Source organism: Ambystoma mexicanum, chromosome 14 (genome assembly GCF_040938575.1).
Source record: "Ambystoma mexicanum isolate Mex_15411 chromosome 14, UKY_AmexF1_1, whole genome shotgun sequence".
In the NCBI taxonomy this organism is placed as follows: Eukaryota; Metazoa; Chordata; class Amphibia; order Caudata; family Ambystomatidae; genus Ambystoma; species Ambystoma mexicanum.
In genome coordinates, this window is record NC_090940.1 from 284,566,602 (window position 1) to 284,594,079 (window position 27,478).

Below are 27,478 nucleotides of genomic sequence, written 5' to 3' on the forward strand. Positions count from 1 at the left end.
AAATGTGCTGCACTACTTTCATCCTCTTGAGTTAATGGTACACACGTGAACAAGGCGTGGAACCCAAGAGAAGACTCCAAAGTGCACGACCACAACATGTACAGTTGCGGAAGTGGCCCTGTGTCGATATTCTGCAAGCACACTGCCGAAACAGCACGCTTCCACACTGTGCCACAAAGCCTCCACTCCCTCCAAATCGAATTTAGCACAAAAGCCTTTTTGGAGGGCATACAGGAACAGATCTTCCACAAAGGCATCATCCACAAAAAAAACTGCATCTTGGCAAGTTTGCCAGCCACACTACACAAAGTAATTTTAAAAAGTATTGCCGCAAAATGACTTGCTAACCTCTAAAACCCGGTACATGGCCCAATGGGAGGCGGACCTAGGCCACCCAATCGAGGACCAGCTATGGGTTGACATTTGGTCGCGGGCCCACACTTCGTCATCTTGCATTACGAACAGAGAAGGCGCCTACAAAATCCTTCTTCGCTGGTATTATCCTCCCCTAAGACTACACCATATGAACCCCACACTTAACCCGAACTGTTGGAGGCAATGCGGCCAAGTAGGGTCTTTCTTTCATATGTGGTGGTCCTGCCCGAGGGCCCAGACCTTTTGGAAACAATGCCTAGCAACAATCGCAGACATCACTCAGGTACGACTTCCCCTGGAGCCCGAACCCATCCTCCTGGGAGCCCCGGTCCCCAGGATCTACCCTAGATCTGGCCCTATGGCCACACTACTATCCCAATGCCTACTGGCAGGCAGAAATGTAATAGCTCGCACTTGGAAAACCGCAGAAGGACCACTAATGCCTTTTTGGTGGACTAAAATTTGGGACATCTTAATCGTGGAGAAGGTGACGGCTGCCGGGGCAGGCCGCCTACATCGCTTCGAGAACATCTGGGACCCGATCCTAGACTTTGATCAGAATTATCCAGCCCTGACATACAAGCCCCAATTAGCCAGGAGAACTTTACGGGATGATAATTCGCAGCTGGGACAGGAAGAGGAACATTAAGACCCGGGGGAGGGGAGGGAAGAGCAACCAACTGTATTGCTTTTGTACCATATGTCGTGATTGATCAAGTTTTGTATCATTTTATCCTGCCTGTTTAAAATAAATATTTACAAAAAAAAAAAAGGTATTGCCGCCCTTTCCTGTGAGGCACACCCTGAGCTGAGCACCTGATTGGACAATGACCACAGTCCCATTTCCATTGGCCAGCATGGTGAGAAGCACAGAATGTGGCACGTACGCTTCCCCAAGTACCACAAGGGCCGCACCACAGTAAAGCAGGAGGGGTCCTTCTTCCCTGTGCACCATTTCTTGTCCATCACTTCCTCATTGGGGACAGTTAAATAGTCAGACACACATCCACCAATGGCATTCAAGACGTTATCATCTTAGTGTCACTTCTGTACAACACTTCATATGTACTGTTGTACATTAAGCCTCTGAGTGGCATGTCATTGTAAAGCACGTCCAGTAGAAAGTTCAGTAAAATAATGCAACATTTGTGCATCAACATTCATCCACATGTGCACCCATCCCCACAAAGTGGAGGTCTGAATATTATTTCTGTGAAATGTGTACAACTCTGTTATAAGTACTTGTGAGCATGGTATGTGCCATTGAGCGTCCATCACATTTGTAAAAATGTTACTGTTTTTTTCTCCCATGCACTGCCATGAAGTGACACGTCCATCCCATTTGCTTGCAACGTTTCCATTTACCCATATCACCCATTGTAATATCGCAACAGGAAATCTTTTCTTTCCTTCCGACAATAGTATGATTTATTTTCCCCACTAACCCATGTCTTACAGAAATTGTAAAAATGTGGCTTTAAAACCAGCACTGAATGTATATTAGCAACATATAAAGCAAGGTCAGAAAACCTCACTGTCTTTACAGCTTTGGTTCTCTGTAGGCTGCACTATTGCAACAGCGTCTGTCGAAATGTGCCTGCTTCTATTCTACACCCTCTGCAACTGATCCAGTAGAGGACTCTGCACCTCGTCCTTGGCCTCAAACCCAGGGATGGTATCTCTCTGGGACTGAAATGTCTGCACTGGCTCCCAGTACCTGCGAGGAATAAGGTGAAAACCCTCTTCATTATGCACAAGGCCTTCTGGGCCCTGGGGCTTCAATACCTGCAACTGTCACTTCCTAAATATGTGCATGCTCGAGCTCTTCCCTCATCCGCCTCCAACTCCCTCAGCCTCACTCGCTTCTGCAAGCAACCACTTGATGGTAGATCTCTTTCTTTGCCTGGGGCCTTCCTCTGCAATCGCCTCCCTGCCTCCCTGAAACTTGAGGAGAACCATTGTCGGTTCCGGAAGCAATTGAAAATCTTTCTCTTTGCCTCTGCTTTTGCTCCTCATCTCCCCTGCTGACTTACTGCCTAAAACTGATTCTGCACTAGATACCTGGCCACCCTCTGATCTCGGCCCAGGTCCACCTCCCCCTGCCAGTTGCACCCCTGCACTGCCTTTCTGGCAAACCCCTCACTTGGGGACTGTTTGCTGTATCCGTAACAGTTCCACCACCTCCTGATGTCAGCACTTATCCTTGCACTTGCCACCATCAGGCCGTCTTTTCACTTGTCATTTTTTCTTCTTCCCATGTACTGCACTTTCATCCTCCCCCCCCCATGCACTTGGGTGATCTGAGTGCCAACTGGCCTAGTAGGTTTGTTGTCTCTGTCTCCCCTCTGTTCCCCCCTCCCTTGCCACATTGCGCCTTGCACAACAAGTGTATAGGTGCATTGTAAATGCCATATCATACAATTTGACATGTCATAACCACATTGCATTAAAAACAACAGGATGCCTGCCACTTACCTTGTGCACTGCATGTTTTTTTTCCTGCAGTACCCCACTTACGGAAATCGTTTAAAAAATGCTTGTACAAAAGCACCACTGAATGCATGTTACCAGCTTCAAACAAGTAAATGCAGTGCATGCATACAAACAGGATTCCTGCCCCTTACCTTGCACACTTCCACCATAGGCTTCTGCACTTCTTTGTACAAAGAGACCTTCTGCCACAGTTTTTGCTTACACACCACAACCACAAACCTTAATGAGCAATGCCTTAGCCTCCATAGTCCCATTTGCATGGCTCCCATCCTGCAAATGGCCGGATGTGGTATGTGTAATTCTGAAACTACCGCAGAATCCGCAGAGGAGTTGTGCTTGGGGGGGTGGTGGGAGAGTGTGAAACAGGGTTGTGGTTTGGGTCTCTAGTACTGTGTCCTGTTTTTGTTGTGTACGTGCTTGCATACAATTTTTTTTATCTCTTTCGGTGCGTTTGTTTGCTTCTCCTCCTGACATTTCTACCGACTGTAGGTGAACGCTTCTATTACATTTCTACAGGATTCTCTGCAACGCTTCGTGCATAGTGGCAAACAAAAGAGCATTGCCAATGGAGGTAAAAAAAAAATCAATTTCCTTGAAACCACTGCAAATCTTGCTCGTTAATGCTTTCTTAGTTTGTGCAGAACATCCCAGCACTGCACATAAAAAGTCACACATGCTTCTGTTTATGAAGCACGTCCCGACCTCTGGCTGTGGACAAATTATACTGGCATGGTCCCATGCTCCTCTTGGTGGTATGGCTGAGAAAATCACCTTGACAGTGGGAACAATCTGCATCACTCTTGTCATCAACTTCTTGAGGTGACGGAGCAAACGTGAGCAGGACATGTACCCCAAATGTAGTGTTCCATATTGCATGACGACTACATCAACAGTACCAACAGAGGCCACACATGTACAAAGGAGAACCATGGCACTTAAACTCCACTCATAGATTGTGCCCCAAAAACCTTCCACTCCTTCCAACTGAAAGTTAGCAGCAATGCCTCTTTCCACGGCATACCTGTGCAGATATTGCACAAAGGTACCACCCACGATGAGCACTCTGCGTCTCTCCATCTCTACCAACCTCACTGCATTGACTTTTGGGGAATGATATCACCGCCCCTTCCTGGCAACCACACCCTCGACACCTGATTTGGTAAATCCCACAGTTCCATTTCCTTGCCCACCATCCTTAAACGGGCAGAATGTGGCACGTGCGTGTTTCCAGCTACAGTGAGTACCGCGCCCCAGTAAAGCAGGGACAGTTCTTTTTCCCTTCTACTCCACCCATGCATGGAAGGCGCGAGGCCCTCACCACAGAGAACACACCATAGTACACACTAGGTTTAAATGCTCATGTCATGTGCACTGCACTCCCCATCTGCAATTGAGCCTGCCAGCTTTCACCCTGAGCACATATTTGGATGTATGGCTGCATAACCTTGCGTTGGGTGTGCTGAACGGTATGTAGGAGGCTGTGTACATTAGCCATAGTTTACACGTGTGCTGCTGAGCACGTCCTTTCATGCTGCAATATCTTAAAGCACTACCTAAAGCAAGGGGCTTATAAGGGCCAAACCATAGGAAATGCAAATGGTGGCATGTGGGCTCCCTATTGTGCAACAGCGACAGTGATGTACACTCTATGCTAATGTATACATAGCAGCTGACTTCTGCTGTTCTACCAAATCTACATTGTCCTAAACAACCACTGCGTAAAAGTCACCAACCTCAAATGCATGCAGATTGACAACTGCATGGCTGCATTATGTTGTAGTGGCTGTGATGTAGGCCTAGGCTGTTGGGTGCATGGCCTACGGCCTTCGGCCATGTTCCCAACAGTCTAGGCCTTGCCCACACCCACCACAACATAAAAGAGCCATGAAGGCGAACATGTAGGCATGTGCCACAATTCAGAAAAGCAACATAGGCACCAACGCTTCTACCCAACCTCTGCACCCTAAAGCAGGGATGCAAGCACACATGTTCCACTTACCGTAATGCACAAACATACCACAGTGATTGGCACCGCTACCCACTTCCATTCAGAAAGCATTGTAATTATGCCAACCAAACACAATCTTCACAACATTGGTCCTGCTCCCAACACACTACTACGTGTATAGAAGCAATACTGCAAAGTGCACTGCAACACTTATCTGCGCTATGCAGACTCCCGAGCACACATGAGAACCAGTTCAACCATAACATTGTCTATATGTACACTATTCCTATACTGCACTCAGTGGACACACTGTACGACTGCTCACTGCAGGATCTCCACCCATACACCAACAACTGTACGATGTGCTAACAATCACTACATGCAACCAAAAATGTCTACAATGCAGCGAAATCACACACACAAAGGAATAATGTGGCACCTACTTGCAACCAGTGGACATTGCTTTTCAACCTGTGGACATGTTTTTCTGTGCAAGGACTCCAGCCATGCATCGAAGGGGCTACGGACTTACCAGACACAGCACACCATAGTACACGCTATGTTTAAAGGTTCATGTCATGTGGAATGCACTCTCCTTCTGCAATTCAGCCTGCCACTACTTAACACAGAAAGAGATTGCCGCTGGTGCTTTCATGCCATAACGTAGACTGCCTGCAATCACCACACAAGGTTGTTGCTTGCTGAGTTAACCGCAAATTGGCATAGTATGCACGGAGACCACTGGCACACCAGTCGTCTTCTTCTAATGAGATATATCACATGAAGCACTTCTCACTCCCCTACCCTTTCCATCTCTTCTTCCCACCACCAGATGCCGTAAACTGTTTTCCAGGCCCTTTCGCCGCCGCATTGTCCTCGGATACAACACACCGGTGTTATCGACAACTATTGATGCACAACACGTCACTGCACACTGTAGTGCAATCAAAATTTTGACTGTGCAGCGAACATGCAAATGGGACGCCGTACCGGAGGCAGATATGACTACTTTTAGTTGCCACACTGTAACATACTAGAGGCCCAGCCATGAACACAATGCCTTAGCGGCTTGGCACACACACCACAACACCATACTCCGATACACCATGGCGGCGTTTCCCAAAAACGTTGACGCGTAGCACGCTTCTCTCCAGCCAACCACCGGCTGCGTCCAAAGTTTGTCGACAGCGCAGCGTAATGCAAGCCAATTAGCCTTCTGTCCACGAAGCGAACAGGCAAATGGGTCCGCAGAGCCGAGTCAGATATCTCTAATTTTTTGAGACGTACATTTCAGTTCTTTGCAACGAAAGTACTTGTTGGATTTCCACCAAAAGCACGCTTTCTAACCCAAGCCCCCGCTCCTGCCACAAATTTCCAGTCGTTAACTTCTGGAGATCGTTTCGACTCAACCCCTATAGGGTACCATGAAACTGCCCCGATGAAGGTGGGAACATATAACCACCGAAACGAAAAAGGATAAGGGGGCCCGGCTTCCATCTTTTCAAAAAAACTTTTGAACTTTGTCCACTCGCATGTATTAACTAACCTGGAAGGTATCATGAAAATATCCATGTCTCATGCTCCCCCTAAATGCGTAGGCAAACCCAGTGGGGGTTTCCCATAAAAAAAAAAGTCCTGGAGAATTTTTTTTTTAAAACTAGAAAATTCTAGGACTGCTGTTTTTCTCCATAATTTGAATATATGGAACTGTGACCATATTATGGTTATATTTTATTTCTATTTTTGCTCTTCCTATTAGAGGTTATCCTCTACTGCTCTTCCCCCCTTTTTAAGCACTGGGTTGTGGTTTTCCACGTTTCCACCTTTTACATTTCTCTTGTTTTCTTCTGTCCTTTTCACACTATTTATGTGAAAATATGTGATTGAAAAATGATGAAAGAAAAAAAATGTTGTATCTTTCTCCATATATGTTCATGACGTAATCGATTTTTTGAGTTACAATCCAATACTGAATATACTGTCTTTTTTGTTGATTGTTGTTTTATTATTCAAAGCACTAAAAAGAATATATATAAAATGCTATCATTCACACACTGAAATTGTTGTGGTAGATGTGGGCATTTTACATATGAACCATGCATGAATATGGTCCCAACGAGCAGTTAGATTGGGTACAAGTAAACCCCAGTTAATGTTGAGTACTCCACCTACTTAGCACATTAGGCGAGGTGTTGAGTGCATTTTTCTTTTTGCAGCAACAAAAAAGGGATAACAGTATTTCTCACCCGGGCCTGCAGAAAGGTTATTCCTAATTTGTATCTGATAGCAGTCATTGGGATATTATTGGGCAACTTCAACGTCTTTCTCCACATCCTTCCATCCAGTATTTCCCAGAATTTCTCTAACTGAAAGTAGTACAGCTCCATCCCATATGTCAATTTTGGCACAACTTTACCCTCATAAAAACCAATTGACGGTTTAATAGAAAAGCAACCACATTTTTTATTTAATTTCATCATTTGGTTAGTTAGGGGTAGAGCCTTCTGTTTGAGGAAAGAACGGAGTCCATATCTCGATGTTTGGGCCATTAAATAGAATCCCAAATAAAGAACATTCTGGGTACACTCTATAGGCACGCCCTACATACTCCAACCCTGCCTTTTCCTTCTCTGGCCCCTCGACAACACCAAGATGCAGGTCTTCTTAGGATTGACAAGCAGTCCATTTTCAGAAGCAAATGCTGCTAATTTATTAATAAGACGTTGAAGACCCACTTTGGTGCAGTTGAGCAGCAGGAAATCATCTGCTTATGCCAGCCAGGGGATACGCAGTTCACCCAATTTCGTGGTTACCAGGCCCACTTCTGCAAATACTCTCCAATGTCAGATATGTATAAATTAAAAAGACAGGGGGCAAGGGAGAACCCCTGTCTCAAACCTACTTTGGGTTCGATCCGACTGGACAAATTCCCCTCCAGTTTAAGCCTAACCCAGATTCCTGCATTATCATAAAGTGACATTATTAGCCTCAAAAGGCCTCCTAGCAATCCCCATTTTGCCAATTTACCCCACAAGTGGTTCTGAATAACCTGATCAAATGCTGTTGACAAATCAATTGATGCTACATACATTTCTCTGCCATAACTTCCCCATGCATTATCCTGAAGTGCCCTCATTATCAATTCATTAAGGTTTGTGGAGTGACCTACTGTAAACCCTGTCTGAAGTTTGTTCAATTGATGGGAGCTGGACATCCACTCATTCAAATGTAATAACAAAATAGATACAATTTACAGTCGGCATTGATTAATGCAATGGGTCTATAGTTTCTAGCCTGATCTCTCTCACTGCGTTTGTAGATGGGGCCTACGTAAGCAGTTTGCCAAGTACTGGGAATTGCACCGCTTTTAATAATGTTCTTAAATAGGGTGAGGATCTGTGCCAAGGCGATCGGGTGGCCCTTATGTGTTATTGGTCAAGCAATTCGGTCCTGCCGCATGGGAAGATTTCGCTTTTTTAATGAGCCTCAACATCTCCTCTTATTCAATGATAGGCAGCCAGTCCTTGACATCAATAGGGCATAGATCACTAAGGTCATCTGTCAAATTCCCAGGGGGACCCCCAGAGAGGTCAGAAAAGAAATCTACCCATTGAGCTTCAGAGACTGCATTCAGTTGGCTGACAATTACTTTGAGGCCACCTTCGTTAATCAGTGCCCAGAATGCCCTTAAGTCTCTTTTCACTAGAGTTTGCAGCATAATTTCCACATCTTTTTGTAACATCGCTGCCTTTCTAGATCTACAATAATTTATTTATTTTTATTTTACTGATTTTAATTGGGATTATTTTTTTGTAATTGATCACAGCCGGCGCCACAAATAGATCTCAGATTTCGATGCATAGTGGCTTTCTCAAAGGCTAACTGCTGATCAAAAACATGTCCATTTATGGCTAGCGACTCCTAGGCTCAATTTGGGGGTAGCCTTATCAAATAGGTCACCCAAAAAATGTGTTCAATTCCACTGGAGTGAAAACATGAAGTTTCCATTTCAAGGAACTGGAGCTCATAACACTAGTTAATTCCTTATTAAGGGTCCCTATGTTTCTTGGAGTCCACCTAATCCCTTTACCCTATCCCACTATTCTCAGGTTGGCCAAGTCCCCTTTAAGTGCAAGTCCACTTTCAGGACACTATGGTCACTCCACAGATTGGAGAAGATCTTAACATCTTTATTACAATTTGATTAGAGAATATCCGCAAATATATAATCATCTATGTTCAAGGAACTGTCTGTTACGCTCACCTGGTCTCTGCGGAGGCTTTGGGGGCACGGTTGCAGCTCTCCCGGGGGTGAGGTCGCTCAGGTCCGACTTCGCCCTCTGCGCTTATGTGGTGACTGGTGGTAATAGGTGATGCTGCTCGGGACTGCTCCTCCGTGGAGAATAGGGGGTGTGAGTATGCCAGCTTGTGCACCTGACCCCTTCCAGAACCCTTCTCCCAAAGCATGGTACCTGTGGGATGCGCTGTCCCTGGAAAGCTCACCTGTTGATTAGTTTTGGCAAGCACTCCATCCTGCTGCTTCTGGCACGGGCGCTTATATGATCTGGACCGAGATCCTTCACTGGTCCCTTGCACGTGGTAGTCCAGTCCTGCTGCGACTAAGCCACTATACTTCAGGTAAGTGTTCCTGTTTGCCTTTGTCTTTCCTCGTCTGTTTTTGTTGTATTGTAAAGTTTGTTGTCTTGTATTGCTGTCCGTTCCACTTTTGATGTTTTGCTCTTTTGCTTTCTTCCCTTGCAGGTGATGTTGCCGGCCCTGCAGAAGCTGCGCAGCTCGAGGCGACAGCCGGAGGGAATGAGGAACGATGCTGCAGCGGAACAGTCGCTGGTAAGTTGTTAACTAGGTGGCACGCGGGGTTCAAATGCGGCGCGGCCCTAGGACGGATGTTCTAACCTTGTCCTCCTTCTTCACAGGGTCTGAGTTTGTGGATGCAGAGTGCAGTGCTGCGGCGTCGGGATCAAGATCACTGGATGTCAGGAGATGAGTCTGCAGATGAAGCACTGGTTTCCTGGAGGTGAGTATGCAGGAGAACGCCTGGTTTCAAAGGTAAGTAAACTGGTCCAAGTGGCGGTGAGCGTCACGTTGCACGCGAGTGCACAATAACGCGAAGCACCGGCCTTGAGGATGGAGCAGCTTATATAGCTGAGCTTCTGAAGTCACGCCCACCAGGTTCACCCTGCCTGCTACACCCGATGAGTCAGCACATGAAGACCAGGCCTAGGGAGCCACACCCGATGAGTCAGCACATGAGGATGTTCTCTGGAATAAAGGCTTTCAGCTCCTGGAAAGTTATTGTAAAATAAAAGCACTCCTGTACTGAAATAAAGTGTTCCTGCTCACATCTCTATATGAGCCTGGCGCCAAAGGTGCCAGGACTGAGTCCAGCCAGGGCCCTTGTGTTTATAGGTCCCAAAGGGACATAATTGAGTCAAGTGACCCATTGCCCCCATCCCTAGATGGTGTGGTTTTTATGTTCTGGGGCCTGTGGCCATGACACTGTCTCCTCGATGCCAAGTTGGAATGGTAGGGTTCGCAACATCAAGATCTCCATTCGGACACACCAAGCCCAATGCCTCAAGCGAGAGGTTCCACATTTCCCCCCAATATAACTTATGCGCTCCATTCGACCCGCCTAGCAGATCTCGCCCAAATCAGTATAAGGCTCATCATGCGACAAACAGCAATCCAAATTAAGATCACCTGCCAAAAAGACTCTACCATTTGGGACAGCACCTTGCCAGTCATGGATCAAGTTTGTTATGATCTCCACGAATTCACTGAATTCGGCAATTGCCCTGTGCCAGTAGACGTTAATCATGAGAATATCGAGTTTTCCCACCGGGGATGAGGCTATAACGGCAAGGATCCCCAATGGTAGGTTAGGCACTGTCCTAGATGAAAAACGTAAGGTCCCTTTGATATCATGAGGCCCACTAATGGTCTCCCTCTTATTATATTTAGCTAATTGAGAGAAAACCTCATAACCATCTATAGAGAGGTTCACTAAGTGCCATGTTTCTTTTAAAAAGATATAATTACTGTCTTTAAACACGGCAACAGTTTCGGGATTCGATAGAAGATGTAGGTTCCCATAGTGTTCCATGACAACAGCTTCAGGAATATGTCCTCCTCTGTCAAAACTTTAAAAGCAGTGTTTATCATAGGGCTATCTTCTCAATAGGGCAGCTGTAATTTGTGCCCAATCCTGGTTCTGTTTATTGGACTTTTTGTGCTGTTGTCTCCCTTGCCACGAACTATGTCTGTCAGGATGGAACACAACCTTCAAATTCTCATCATAATTAGAATTTGTATTCACTGTTATTTACTTCTGTGTACTTGTCCTTTAACTTCCCCAAGCACTTGATTGATTTAGAAAACGTAGTATTCAAACCGTGGAATTTTGTGCCCTACTTTTGGTGAGTAATATGTTCACAGAGTACAACCCGGTGTGTCAACTTTCCACTGTGGCCTCTCAAGCATTGTAATTTCTTTCAAGGCTTCGCCGCTCTCTCTCGGGTCCTCCTCTGTGTTCAGCTTCTTGTCACGGTTCGAGTGACTCTGCTCTACAGCAGAAGGATGTTTGCCTATTGCTCCGGATCCCTTGCCGGCGTAAAGCTTCTCCGCTGCTTTGCGTCCCAGTCCAGCATCTCTGGTGCCCTCAGGGATGCGTCTCGTGGTCAGTCTCTGCCTTCCCTTCTCTCTGTGTCGTGACTCTAGTTTTCCAGCCTGAGCTAGGGAGATTTCTCTGCTCTTGTCTGCCGTCTCTGTGCTCGAATGCTTGGCTGACAGCTTGCCTTCTCTCTGCTTCTCGACCCGCGTCAAGTGAAGTGAATCTCCTTCCATCTTTACGCTTTCTGCTTTTAAACATCGCGCCATCTCCTGGACTCCTCAAACAACTGAGAACGCCTTCAGTTCCGGGCTCTGTATTGCACCCATGCTCTTCCTCGTCTTAGTGTCTTTACAGAAAATTTTAGAAAACCTTCTATTATCGGTGTAAGGTGGTTGAACTGGGGTTCCACCACAATAAGCTATAAAGATTTGGGAGTTTGGGGGGCGTCATGTTCAGAGTGTAAAAGGGGATGTCTCAGAGTTTTGATATTAGTCAGCACGGGGCATTCTAATCCTGCGTTACAGTATGCAATAAAGATCTGTGGTATTAAGGGCGGTCATCAGGTTCTAGGGGAAAGGGGAAATAGCATCTCTCCTCTAGCGATGCCCCTCCAGTTCCACGAGGGTCGTCTCCCCCTTCCCCCAGGCCCTCTATGTGGCCCTCCCTCTGACAGTCACCCACAGAATCAGGGTCAGGCAGCTTCTGCCTTTACCTCGCCTTATAGTGAGACTTTCCCCTGGAAAGGCGTGATGACCTCACCAGATTCATCACACACCTAATAGAAAAAGTACAGTTAAATCATGTATTGGGGAACATTTTGATAAATGATTCAACAATGGTAACCACACTGTAAAATTAAAAAATCAAGATACGTTGACAAAAAGCTTCACACAATTTGTTTACACAATACATGTTAATTCAGAGTATGATGTTGATTATCTCAAAAAGCACATTTGCTATAATGCTTGTGGTAAAATTTGTGAAAAAATCATGACCAGCAGATTGTAAAAAAGTGCTTGAATAATGATTCATGATTTTACCTACAGACCTAGGCAGCAAGCCCAATAACAAAAGAGATAAAAGTTGAGATAAGGAAAAGAGAGAAATAAGTCTTATTGTACCCACATATATATTGCAGATCCCTGCTTTCAAAACACCTGAAGAAATAGAATGATGGATTTCTAACCACAACCTGATTCAAGTCTTTTAGGCAAATTTGCATGATAGAGTTTTTGTATCCGGAGCAAAGACGGCAGAGAATGCATTGCTCATTCACCACTTTAACAACCTTACAGGGATGTAGAGAACACTGCCCCGTCAGACAAGCACAGTGTTTCAAAATCAAGGAGCAAAGTAAATGTAGTGTAAACAAAGAAGCTCCCAAACTCGCTGAATGAAGGGTTCGGACACTGCTGTCCTCACGTTTGGGCAGAGAGATACTTCGATCACCGTCTTTGAGACGTAGAGCTCAATGGACATCCGCATATGCACCACAGGGATTTCACGATGGGGGTGATGCTATGAGTCACATTTAAAACTGCAGAATGCACACACCGGTCAGAGAAATCACCTAATTAACCAATACAATGAGCGCTAGGTAAAGGGATTTGAAAACCCATTAAAGGAAATACAAAACAAGAACCAATCCTAAACTTTGATGTAAACCCCTAATAGGCTCTTCCAATCATAAGACGGGGAAGGAAAGAGGAAAAGGTGGAGGAAGACTGAGGAGAAGTTTGGAAGAAAGCAGCCTTGCTTTCAAACCAACCCTGGAAATAAAGGCACCCGCTTCCTGGAAAGAGTACTTTTCCTCTTGGCCAGCCTGCAAGGTAAAATGCTTCCTGAAGAGGGGAGCAGTGTGGGATCAGGCTGATATAAAACTGTTTGCCTTGGAAGGACCCTAAATGAGGGAAGGATAAATGCCCATTGAGAGTGAAAGTGTCATGAACCGCCGAGTGCATCCATTCTGGACATCATGGTCCCTGACCCGTAGAGGACTGAATTCCGTGATCCTTCCAACATGGCCGCTTGGTGCGGAACGCAGCTTGCCAGCCTTTACGCGCTACGTTCAACTTCCTACAAAACAGTCACGCCCCCGTGGCTCTGCGCGTTTTAAGGCTACTGCTCTGTGTAGTCAGACGTGTGTCGCCGGAGTTCGCTCGGGGCTTCCTTCCGAGTCCTGTTTTCCTGATTCCTTGAATTCACTTCCTTTTCTTTTCCCTTCCTCGAACTTACCCCATCAAGCTTCTTCCTGGATCCTCTCCTGTGCTCTGGTCACGGCGTTCCGTGCCTCCGAGCTCGGACATTGTTTCCTTCCTGGTTCCCGGTCCTGGATACCTGAATGCCACTTTGTGTAGGATTGCTATCCTCAAGCTGGAATCCAAAGACCTGCACACGGGCCTGTACAAATCCCAGATGGTGCGAAAGAAATCATCCAAGAAGGTTGCAAGCAAGGAAAAACAGGTGAGAGGCGGAGAGACTTGTGACAGAAAGCTGATGAAACCAAGATCTGATAGGAACAGCAAGTGAATCTTGAAGAACCCATTGTCTGGAAGAGACCGCAAATGAATGCTGTTGGAGCCAAGGTTCTGGGAGAGGTCTCAAGTAACTTCATGGGGTAGATCTAGAGTGAACACTGAGAGATTCCACAAGAGTCTTTCCGGAAAACGATTGCAAACTCGAGGTTGAGTTAAAGTCTGAGACAATGAACATAACTGGGATACGTTTTGAGAGACCTGTTAAAAGCAAGAAGACAAGAGAAGGGTACATGCTGTGATTAAACCTAGGAAGAGCCATTTTAGGAGAATTTGTTGGTTTGCTTTGTTGGATTGGGGCTGCACATTTAAGATTAGGATATGTGAGCTCTTCTAATAGGCCAAAACCTTAGAACATTTGTGCTAACCTCTTAGTATAGCCTGCGGGCTAAAAGACTCATAAAGACTGAGATTTGGATCTTTCAATTGTCCTTATCTTTTGAACATTATTGTGCTGAACAGGGTGTCTAAGGACTCTTAAGAATGGTTTAAGAATGTTTTGATTTGAACTTATGTTCAAATCACCTTTGAAGGTGTGGGTCATTGGAAGAAAGCCCCACTTTGCGTTGACCCATCCCTGACACATTTTCCTCTACGAATATCCTTTTTGTTTGTGGTCATTTGCATAGACCTTTTAAGAGCTTGATCTAACCCCTTCCCTAAAGTTAATGTGTTTCTGACAGATGGGTCATAGGAGAATATGAGAGTCACCTTTGTTAGTATCCTTCAGAATCTTGCTATTACTCTTGGGTTCTGTGGCACTTACTTGAGGATTTGCCGGTTTGTTCTTGGAGAGAGTTTGTTAGGATGAGAACTCCTGCGTAGAGTGATTGTGGTCTTGAACATTTTCTATTTATCGAATGTATGAGACTGAATTTATGGAGCCCCAAATCCTTAGATATTCTTGTAGTCTGATTTTCTGAGGCCCTATGAGATTTCAATAGATCATGATACAACACTTTTCAACACACCTGTATGGTGAAGACTCCTGATTTCTAAATATCTAATTGCGTTGATGATATGATGGAGCCCCAAATCCTTAGATATTCTTGTAGTCCTTTCTAGAGGGATTTGCATCCAGAACTGATTTCCTGAGACCCTCCGAGATTTCAATGGATCATGATACAACACTTTTGTACACACCTGTATGGTGAAGACTCCTGATTCTAAATATCTACTTGAGCTGATGATAAAACAGTTGTTCACTTAAGAGGAGCTGGGAGCTATTTAGCTCCTGCTTCTAGCCTAGTAGAGCCTGGTTAGCTTGAAACCAACAGCTAACAGGAGCTACTATTAGCTCCTAGGGCCAACCTGTGCCTTGCGAACATGTAAATGTGACATTAACTTTCAGTATTTGAGAATGAAATAGAACACATTTAATATACATTTAAGTACAGTGGTTCAAACAAAAGGGCCAAAAAGTTATAGGAGCGTCTCTGGTAGCTCCTGCCTCCCCTGTGATAGCTCCTGCCTTCAGGATGATGCCCAACACCCAGGAGCTGCTTTTATCTCCTGCTCATCGAATCTGAATTTCAGACCCTACTTTTGCACATACTCTGGCTTTTAAATACTCATTGTTTTTCTAATTTATACATGGGTTTCATCAACAACAACATGGAATTGGTTAATGTGAATCCTATTGGACATTTAAGAAAAGACTGGTTTTATTCAAGAATGCTATTGTGATAAAACTGTGGAAATTCTGTAATTATTGTTGGGGTCACACACTTTTAGTGCACACCAAAAATGTTTTTAAGTGACTTGAGTCTAAAATACTAACATTAGATGATGATTAAAATTAAAATCATTATAAATGTTTTACTTTTTTGTAGGAGGAGCAGGTGTTTTGGGGTTGGAATAATGACGTCAATGTTTTTGACACGAACACTCAAACTTGGTTACAGCCAGTAGTTAAGGTAAGTGTATTTGGGTGTGCTTGCTTCTTATAAGTAGTGAGTATTCCCCATCAATCAGTCAACTTGCGAAAGTGATCTAGTATAGCTCTTGCAACCATGCATATTAATTAACACACTTTAACGGGCTGTTTCCAATTGTTAATGCAGGAGACGAAGAAAGAGCTAATGTTTGCCTGTACGACTGCATTCATAGTGCAAGTGAATATTTAGTCCACTTAGCTTCAGTATAAGGCCCCATTAAGAGCATCCTAGTCCCAAATGCAAGCTCCCACCTGGTAAAAACTAAATCTAGCAGTCATTTTGGTTATCAGTTCTTAAAGGCAGTGTGGGCAGGACTAATGGTAATGTGATCACGACCAACATCAATCCTGAAATGTGGATATATCACTTATCTGCTATACATAGCAGTAATGTGACTGATGTAAATGAAAGTGAGTAGACAAATAAATGTCCGTGTTTGGTGACCACCTCCGAGACCCTTAAAGAAGGCCTACTGTCAGTTGAGGAAGTGATGTGTCGGGAGCAAAATGGTTGCCCTGGCTACTATAAAGCACTCTGCTTTATTTATTTAAGTAATGCATATCTCCTTGGTCCCCCACCTTAGTGAATGTTATGAAGGCAGTTATTTATACTGCTAACACCATAGTTGACAGGAAACATCCAGTTGTTGTACCCTTTCTTAAAAAGGGAGACCGGATGGACACTAGATATTGCTGGTGTGTGTTTGTGTGCGTCTGTGTGTGTGACACAATTTTGATGCAAATATATGCAGGAGAAGACACCCCCACAGCCCATCCCTTCTCCCCATAAGCCCACTACATTATTTATTCACATTAACTCACCTCCCACATATATTTGTGGCAAAATTAATTAAAATAAATGTAATGAAATAGAATTCGATGGAATCTGCCACGGCAAAACCTCCCTATCCCACTTGAAAGAATACAGTTTCTCCATCATGGGGTCTTCATTATTATTCACAAATCCTGAATATCTCTTCGCATGTGCAGGGTCACTTTCCACAATTATAAACACAGAGACTATCATAATTATATTAATTTAATAGATCTAATGCCGTCTGCTTTATTTTGTGACCTTTTCACATTGAAAAACCTTTTTGGAACTGTACCCTTATCTTAACCTTCTGGTTAGATCTATTAAGTAACTTGTATACCATTCCAGATAGAAGCATACACTTAACAGCTGAAATGTTGCCCCGGGCTACGGGTTGGAGTGATTGAGGAATTAATTTTAGCCAGAAAGTACTTTTTCTCCTTTGCGCAGTAGCTGGGTAAAAGGTTGTATGGGACTGGAATGACTCAGTCCCTCATTCCGCAAGGTTCGATTGGATTGTGGAAATAGATCATCCACAGTCATTTGAGAAAGTGATGTTTGATAGGAGGGAAACCGCCAGGTTGTTTGGGGAAACATTGTGCAGTGTTGGGGGAATGAGACCTAGGCTTGTGAATGTGTTGCTTATGATGGTAAAATGATCATATCCTAGGACTACGACAATCTGGCTTTTTTCCACGGCCATGGCACAGAATCAGCACTACTTGATTAAAAAAATTAGTTGGACGAGATCATTCTTCTCCTCCTAGACTTGTCAGCTGCCTTTGACTTAGTGAACCACAACATTCTTTCACCAGCTCACTACCTCTGCCCATTTCTCACCGAAAGCCACCGCCTGGATCGCCTTATTCCTAGAAGGAAGAGCAATGAGATTTTTTTTCAGAACAGGCCTGTGCCATCCCCGCCACCATCTACTGCGGAGTCCCACAGGGCTCGTGCTTCTCGCCCACACATTACAATATCTTCACAAGACCACTGTTCAACATCCTTGACTCCATCGGCGTAGTCTAAACCAACTATGCAGATGATACACAAGTCTTACTCCTCATCACAGGTAACTGAGACTCCCACACCAATACCCTCAATACAGCTTACTCCACCATTCGGGCCTAGATGGCTGAGAACTGGCTGTGCCTCACTGGAGAAGAAATCCTGGTTGTGCCCAAGAAACCCTTAAAAAGCTCAACAGCCAATACACTGCATTCACCATAGACCACATACATATTTCTGTATCTTCATCAGTCAAAACCTTAGGAGTCCATCTAGACGCCACCCTCTCGATGTCCCAACAGGTTAGCGCCATTGCATCCAATGATGCCTACTCAACCAAACTACTCAATGCAGCAAAACCCTACCTGTCCACTATTGCCAGAGCCATCATTGGGTCATAATTTGACTACTGCAGTGTCCTATTCGCTGGCACCGCCTCAAAAAACCTAACAAAACTACAAATCATCCAGAATAATGCACTCCGAGCCGCCCTCAGCATTCCCAAAAGGGATCATATAAGTGCAGCAAGGCGTAAAGCCCACTGGCTGCCCATCAGAGTACGCATCCTTTTTAAAACGCTAGCCATCACTCACAAGTGCATTGCCAACACAGCCCCCTTCCCTCTCCAACAAGGTAACTAAGGCAAGTTCATCCAGACCCACCAAACCACCCTACTCCGATTGTCTTGTTCTGCCCAAAGTTAAACGCACCAAAGCAGGTGGGGCCAGCTTCCCTTTCATTACAGCCAGATATTGGTACGCCCTGCCAACTTCGCTTAGAGCAGAACACTCTCACTAAATGTTCCAGAAAGCTCTCAGAACTTGGTTGTTAACCTAAAATCATGTACACGCCTTTCCATGTCTACCCATGTAACTATGTATAGCCCGTACCCAATATTTTGCAAGAATTCTACTGCACTCTGTAACAGCGCCTCGATGCCCATGGGCTGAGGTGCACTTTATAAATGAATAAAATAAATAAGAAATTATGAGTGTTAAGATGGAGTGATGCCTCAGTTAGTTTCACGGCCCTGCTATGCCACTGTTTTTTGTTACCTGTCAGTCTCCATCATGCCTTTGTGTCTCCTGTTGTCTTGTGTGTTGGTCTTTGAATTGATGGATTCACTATAGAAGTAAATTGCACCAGGCTTGTTCTTAAATTGTAATATTGTCTCCCATGTACACCAGCTTGGAGAAGTTGTCCTACTCTGAAAACTTGAAAATGGAATTGAAAAAAAAAAACGATGAACCTGCACAAATCACACAGATGCTTTTTGACTACAACTGAAACCCAAATATACCTTCCTATAGCCTTTGCATCACCGTGAGACCAAGTTATGGTACACCCAACCTCGTGGGGCACTTGGTGTAATACTCATTGAACCCTCAAATCAAGAACCCGCTGCAGGGTTTCAGAATCATTCTGAAACCGAGGTCATGGAGCTACATCAAAACCAGATTAATGGAGCCCAGTGGGGGTGTAGCGAGCTACATTTTGGGCTGTGGGTGTGTGCGCTACGTGAGAAGAGTTTAGAGACTTTTTGGTGACAGTGTGGTAGACCGCTGGGAGAAAGGACAAGTTAATCTGACTACTGTCCAACTGCCTGACAAATGCCATTCTCTGTCCTGATGGGCAAACGTCCCAGCTGGCCACTGAGTACAGCACTTGAACAAGTTTCAGTGGGGTTTAAAGCGGCTCTGAGCTTTCCGACCAACATACTAATGAAGGTGAAATGGGTGCTTGGGATCCTAATTTTGAAGCAGTCATTTCTCTGAAACAAAATATTCTTGCCACTTATGCCCTTTTGCATGTAACTTATGGTAATGAGTTGAGTTTCCAGACTGATCCATTTCTTAATCTTCCAATTCTCAGATCTTGTTGAATATGGGGTGCAGTTTATCTGTTTTATAAAGCTTGACCGTGTCAATGTGAGAATGTAAAATGGGACCATTCGCTCTCTGTCTCCCCCACACACACACACCATACACGCACGCATTGTAGTGTATTAAATCTTGGTGCCTCTGCCAACCCCTTAGAAGCAGGAAGGCACTCAGGTCTCGGGTAATTCTGACTCGCGCCCATCAACACAACATATTTCGCATCTGACTCTCCTGCTAAACTTCTAACAACCCCCTTCCTCTTTTCTTAAAGCAGAGCCATGTGCAGCGAGTCCAACAAGTATTATTGAATGGCACTTTATAAGACCCCTTATCAGTACGTTACAAACACATATACCACAGTAAAACAAGGCAGGTAGGCTGATATGAAAAAATAAAGATATTAAAAGTGCCCTTTAGTGTGCCATTAAGCAGCAGACTCTCTTATAATGCACCCTGGTGGCAGTTGGAGCTCCTTTTATTTCTCCAATCCGTGTGTTACGTTTCTTGGTACATTAATTCCTCTCAACAGCTTTTTTGCAGTGGTTTTGATCTGTTTTTTAAATTCTTTTTGTCCTTGTTTGACAGTTTCTGTCATCTACTGTGCAAACGAGTAATTTTTGTGGTGTTAAGGTGCACTTTTTGTGTGTTTTTTCCACAGACCTGTTCCCAATCGCATCCTGAGATAAATATATCTGAGCTTTTGACAGGTGCACTACATGCAGTGGAATAAGGTCCTGAAAAGATGGCCTTAACTTATGTATTGGTGGTCTCCCAGCACCTACACTGTAATGTCAAAATATTTCATATAGAGATCTTCGGAGCAGGGAGGGAATTAGGTTGAGGAGGCGTATGACTTCCCCAGAGGAAGTATCTCTTACCTCTTCAGTGGGCCATTGCCTTCACAAAGGCCTGTATTGGTGGAATTCCCTAGAACTCTAGTGACTGGCTCGGACATCCCGAGTGTCCCTCAGAGGCCAGGCTTAAACAATGCCACTACAACCAACATTGAGCAGTGCAATGGCGATATGCACGATCTAGAGATCTGCTATTGTTAGGGACAATTCTCTGTAAAGGCTAATTTCCCAAACCTTTCTCCTGCTAAGAGTGTGACTCTTTTTCTCCCACTCTTAGACATGATTTGAGGTGTTCCTTTAACTTTGTATGTGTTCTATGGGCTATGGGGTCCTTTACCCCATAGGGCTTCATGTGTTTTTGATATGTGGGTTACACAGCACCCTCCGTGCAGTAACCCAGGGGTGTCGTCGCGACCCCCAAACATATACTCCATACTCTGGGACTGACTACTGTCTCCCAGGGCATGTAAAGTCACCATTGGTTTTACTAGTCTCAAATTGTGAACAGAACCTTACAAACCATCATATTGTGGACGTACTGGTCGGGGCAATTCGATTGCCCTGCGGTCTGTTGTTTGAGGGGGCACTGTCCAGTCCCCCCCGACCGAGTTTTGGCTGGTGGCAGTGGATACTTCTTTTTATATTCGACCGCAAATATATTCCTATGGGATTTTGCCATTATTCAAGGCTACCACTTTTTAAAATAGCCTCGAACATACCGCCGGTTTATTAAATTAATATAAATTCACCGGTTGGTAATTTTTGCCGAAACTTGGTTCCAAAATGGCGTTTGTGTTCGCTTCTGTGACTACAACCCAAGTCGAGCCCTTTGTTCCACTTTTTGGCGGGCTTCTCCACAGAAGCCTCCAAAAGTGGTGCCACTCTGTCTGGGTACCACAGGGGGTGTGGGAGGGGGTTTAGGCACCCTGGACTGAGTTGCCTCGGCAACTCAAGTCGCACTCTTGTGTGATTGGCCCACGTGGTGAGCCGCCCGGCTCACCACTTAGCATGTTTGAGTGACAGCTAAGCTGAATGAATGGGGGTTTTCTGCATAAAAGCAGGGCTTTGGGGACTGGAACTTCAGACGTTGCCACAGTACCTAAAGAATCCAAGGAGGGAGAAGCCGAGCCGACCTGCAACGACGACACCACCGGTGGAGCCCTGCTGAACCGTCTCAACCACTTTTCCCGACGACAGAGGAGATCTCCAGTCCGGAGAGTCTTCTTCCTTTGACTGGTGGGGATAACCAGTTTGCCTGTCTTTTCGCCTTCCTGGACCATCTCGTGGCCGCCTTGCCCGTGCCAAGCACCCCGGCAACCGGAATACCACGTTTTACCACCACCGCGAAGAAGAGGGTAGTGCCTTGTAACCGGTAAACTCTGCGGCTGGTTTCTTCCCTGGCAGTGCAATGACCTTCATCTTTCCTCCACGTCAAGACCTCCTCCTTCCTCTGGACGAAACACCGACTTGCACCCGCTGCCAGGAACAACTGCCCCCGCTGGAGCGTTCTTCCCATTTCAGGTACTGTGTCCCGCCTGGCTTCCCTTGCGACAGATCATTCGGGGTGACAGTAAATCCTCGACTTTCTAACCTGGGTTAGCCTGGGGCCTGTTAACTAACTTTTCCTGACTTGATCTCAATCTTTTGTGAACTATCTACAAAGACTCTTTGGGCATAACCCCACTGTGTGATCCTGGACACATTTCGCTTGCTCTCTCTAAGAGTGGGCCTGGCATTTGAACTTCCTTGCTCTCCAGTACACTTTGCCTAACCTGCCTCACTGTGGTTCTTTGAAAGGTATTGAAATTGTGTGCTTCCATAACTTTGCTTTTTCCCTCCCTTTTTCTATAACTTATTAGAGTGCCATCTTATGTTAGGTGCTCACCTCTGTCTGAAAATAAGTGGTGTTTCTCACTAAGACTTGTCTAATAAGTAATTAGGGTTGTGTATATATATATATATATATATATATATATAATAGTGACTGTGGGCCTCATTACACGTTGTGCGCTAAAAATCTCAAATTACCGGCATGGCGCTCTTAACGTGTCCGCCCTCGGAAAAGGGCGCTAATAGCGTACCATTACGAGTACGCGGACACGAGCATAGCGCCATGCCGGTAATGACCCTACCGCCATGCCGCTAAAGTCCCCAAAAAGTCCCTTACCGCCTTCGACGAAAGTGCAGATAGCACCTCCGCCCTCACGCTGCATGCAAATAGCGGTCACCGCTATTAGTGGTGACCGTTAAATTGCGGAACCGGAAATAGCGTCATCGCACAGGAACAGGAAAGAGCACGGCGGCCATCTTTAAAAACACAATCCATTGCCATCCTCTGCCCCCTGGACCTGTTTGGAGTAGCTTGCAGTAGGAAATCCTCAGGGACACCCTCGACATGCCCAAGGGATAAAAAAAAAAACACCGACCGGCAGCGGAAAGAAAGAATTACCTCAGAGGAGCTATTAATGCTGACCCAGACCCTAGCTGACAGTGCCGCTGTGGTATTTGCCAGCGACATGCGGCAGGAGACACTCATGAAAAAGAAGGCAATCTGGGCTGAGGTCGCATTGAAAGTCAGTGATGTGGGAACCACCACCCGCAATGTGCGTGAGTTCCGAAAGAGGTAGGATGACCTGAGACTCCGGGTGAGAAGCATCCTTGCCGAAAACCACAACATTGCCACAGCAGGTGGATCTGGGTCGCCCATAAAACTGAAAGAATGGGAGGAGACCTGCACCAACCTCATTGGAGTGGAATGCATAGAGGGAGTCGGGACGATGGAGCATGGCGGCAACCACTTCAGATGAAGGTGAGTGTACACATGAAAGCGTGCAATGTGAATCTACTGGTCCCCCCAAATGTGAGCCCAGAATCACCTCATTGATGGCCAAACATCCACACATGCATCACACCCTGGCCATGTCAGTGTCGGACCCAAACACACACACACATGCACACATCACCTGAGACAAGTGCCACACACAACCATGCATGGATGAGCCACTGAACTGACACATCACCTGCATCCTTTACAATGTAGTCAAAATGCCCACAACTGCATTATTGATGTATACTGCATTAAGTACATAGAACCGTAACCAATGACATCCCCCTTCTTGTCCCCGACAGGCTCACATACAGACAGTGAGGATGCTGGCAATGCATCTCAGGCACCCCCTGTGCATAAGAAAACAAGGGGTTTGGACACAGAGGACACCCCCACAACATCAAGGGGCAAAGGCAGAAGGGTCCAGATGCAGAGTGTGAAACATCGGTGGAGCGCCACTTCCAAGACACAAGTTGCCACACCACCACCAACTGCCCAACCTAGGAGGTTAACCCACCACTACCGATCCCAGCCACAGACGGCCCACCTTCAGCTCCAGCTAGTTCCGCAGGAGAGGCGGCAGCCACTGCCCCACTATCAGATGTGGAGGACACAACCGACTTCCACATGGAGATGCACACCCCAACCCCCCCTGGAACCCTCTGGAACCCCCGAGCCATCACCACAGCAAACACCTGGGTCACTGCCCTCGACCTGGCCAGCATCAGCCAGCGGCAACAGGAAATAACTGTACTGGTTGGGCAGCATGTGGAGGAGGCTGCCCGGCTCAGGGCAGAGATTACGGAGACAGCAAGGCACTCCAGGGATGGGATGGAGGCATGTACAGACAGGCTGTGTGGGGAGATTATCCCAGTCAGGGAGGTCCTCACACGGATAGCGGACGCATCGGACCACCAATTCCCACCACCAGGACAGTCTGCGACTTCCTCATCTGCCAGTTCGAGGCAGACAAGCCCCCTCCACCGCTCCTCACGCACCACCAGGCGCACGTCTACGCAGCCTCCCAATGCTGGTGTTGGCAATGGCCAATAGGGAGTGCATGGGGAAGCCTCCTTGTGCATGGCTGGACGGAAACATTGTGGCAGACACATGTGGAACTGTTGTGGGGGGTGGGGGGGAAGGGTGGTGGGATGTTTGGGGACATGCACATTTTCTTCTTTACGTTCCTTAATACACTGGTGTTTGAACAAAACACAGGTTTGGACTTCTTCATTGTGTATGTGTACTTTATTGACGCTTCCAAACAGACACCAGTGCATTACTACACATATCCATGTGACAGTACGAAACCATGTTACTCAGAATATTTGGTTGATCAGATGCGGTCTCGCAGCACGTCCCTCTTGGCCATCCCTTCTTGCATGACCTGCATCCCCTTCACCTCCGTCCTCATCACCATCATAATCCTCATCAGGTGCTTCTATTTCAACCTCAGGGGTCAGTGGCACATTCCGTCTGATACAAATATTGTGCAGTATGACACATGCCATGGTGATCTTGGCCACCTTCTCATGGCCATACAGGAGAGCGCCACCAGACCTGCTAATGCACCTAAACCGTGTCTTCAGAAGGCCAAAAGTCTGCTCGATCACAATGCGGGTACGGGTATGTGCACAATTGTATTTCTCTTCGTGCCTGTTCTGTGGGTTCCGTACAGGGGTGAGGAGCCACCTCTTCAGGGGATAGCCGGCATCACCTATATGGGGGGACAAATGGGGTCCTGTTACTGTTCACCTGTTCATATCACACAAATTGACTTTGCATTGTGATTGAAGTACACAATTAACAGCATACATGCAGATGGTCTGTGTGACTGCAATGTGCAAAGGTGTAACGCTCACCTGACTCCCACGGAGGCGCTGGCCTGGTTCGCGCTGCTGTGACCTCTTCTAAGGTGATGCGCAGGGTTCGGAAGACGGTCTGGACCGGGCCCCCAAATCTGGCTTGTCTGGCTCGCAGAAGTATCCTTCTGTAGGGGAAAATAGGGGATTAACTGTCTGCGGGGTAATGCAATCGGCCTCCCACTTTCCCCTCTCACCCTCCTCGAAACCCTTCTGTAATTCCCCGTACCGTCTCACCTTAGGGTCTGGAAGGACGAGCTCTCCATCCTGCTTCTGATGCAGGGGCGCGTTGGTATCCAGTTACTTCACTGGATTTTCGGATTGGTGAGAACCAAACTTGCTTGGCTTCAAGGTAAGTTTTTTGATCAGAGGTTCCCCTTGTGTCCATGCATTAATGTACTAATGCTAGTGTTTTTTTCCCCATAGGGGCCGGGGTACGGAATGCCGGGGAACAGGCACCGACCCGAGATGAGAGGTGAAATCCTTGTAGAAATCAGGTAAGTCTTTAATGAGCGTTTTTTGGTAATGTCTTTTCATTCGTTCATTAACGCTGATTTCCTTTTTCCCCTTAGGGGCCGGGGTCCGGAAATGCCAGGATGCGGCGCGGACCCGAAATGAAGAGGGAATGAATCAACATGTAAGTCTTAACATGGAGATTTAGCTTTCCTTATTCCCTTCTCTCTCTCACCTTTTGTTCTTGCCTTTTTCTCCCTAGGCGCTGGGGCGTGACTGCGAATCCGGATGATCGCTGCTTAACATAGAGGCGCCCTGTAAAGGTGAATGGAATGCGGCGCTGCAGCGATCAACGCGATGAGCTTTTAAATAAAAGTATTCCTTTTCAGGATTGTCGGCGAGATGTCTCCGGGATGCGGATTTAGCAGGTAAGGACTTTTCCTTCTTCTGTTCTCTTCTTCTCTTCCTTTGCAGGTGATCCAGGATGCTGGCAGGCGTGGCAGAAGTCAGGATGCAGGAGCAGACACGGTGAGCATCCAGCTGCTAGATGCAGAACAACGCGAAGCACGTGTGGTTGTTCGGGTGGGGTTTAAATAGCCTTGGAAGAAGTTCCAGGTATGTATCCTTCCCCGACCACGCCAGGATGGTAAATTAGTCCCACAGGTAAAGTAGTTCCCTTCAGGCCTCAAGGAGGCCGGGATCCTGCAGCATGGTCTGCATCAGGTAAGTGCACCCAAGCACTCCCATAATGAGCCTGGCGCCATAGGCGCTTGGACACTGTCCAAAGGGCCCCTACATGGGGTTGCTGGGTCTTTCCTTGGGGACTGGATGTCCGCTTTCGGGGACGCAGGGCTTGAACCGGCTCCCCGGGAGCGGGCATCATGACAAAAGGTGAGCTCGACCCTGCAAGTAGACATGCCCCAGTAATGCCTCCAACAGTATTTGACATGTCCTGGGTGAGGCCAGGTGTTAGGTATCCCTGGGCCCAGGCAGATTTGGTACCACACTGCTGGTGTTATGCCATTCCAACATTGATGTTTCCATGCTGAGAGGCATCACTTCAGTGGTGCTATAGGTGCGTGGTGCAATGCTATGGCTAGGGGTGATCCCTTTGCATGCTTTCAAGGGCACATTGCATTATTGATGTTGTGCTGGACTAATTCTGTATGACTATCTTGACGGCATGTATGACATTTGTGTATTTTGTGGCGTGGAATGTTGTGCAATGTGGATGTGGATGGATGTTTAAGGTTTCTAGACCTCGATTGTCATCTATGTTGTGTAGCTTATACTTGCATGTCCGTTTATCCGAAGTACGTTGCGGCCTTCCCAGATGGACATTGGCATACATCTGTATGTGCATTCGTCAGACGGATGACAAGCTACACCCATTTCGAGTATGTATATCTCCCCCCTGCCCCCATCACACCCAGTTTGGAGTATGTATCTCTCCCCCCCCCCCCCCCAATCACACTGCCATGTGCTTACCTTGCTACTCACCAAGTAGCCACGAACGTTGTCCGGCTTGTCGCTCCATGTAGCGTGGGATAGTTGAGTTCCGCAGGACCATGGAATCATGGGTTGATCCGGGAAATCGGGCACAGCAATGTGTGATTATCTTGTTGGCGTCACATACCATTTGGACATTGATGGAGTGGAATTGCTACCTGTTTCGGTAGACTACTTCATCGTGATGTGGTACAACCAATTCCACATGGGTACAGTCGATGGCCCCGATGCAACTTGGGATGCCTGCCAGTGAATAGAAGTCAACTTTGGTGTTTGCAATCTCCTGGGCAGTCCGTGGCATGAATGTGTGTTCAGGTGCATGCTTCAGGAGGGCATCAAGTACCTGGTTCAGCG

At 46.3% G+C, this 27,478-nt stretch overlaps 1 protein-coding gene across 3 annotated transcripts in view; it reads left to right on the forward strand.

Annotated features, from left to right (window-relative positions):
• Positions 1–27,478, forward strand: part of KLHDC1 (kelch domain containing 1) — a 2,530,617-nt gene that overhangs the window by 1,121,139 nt on the left and 1,382,000 nt on the right. For all 3 annotated transcript variants that reach the window (XM_069637400.1, XM_069637401.1, XM_069637402.1), the window contains exon 6: positions 15,814–15,897. In XM_069637400.1, the coding sequence (XP_069493501.1) occupies positions 15,814–15,897 (84 nt within the window). The remainder of the gene's footprint in view (positions 1–15,813; positions 15,898–27,478) is intronic.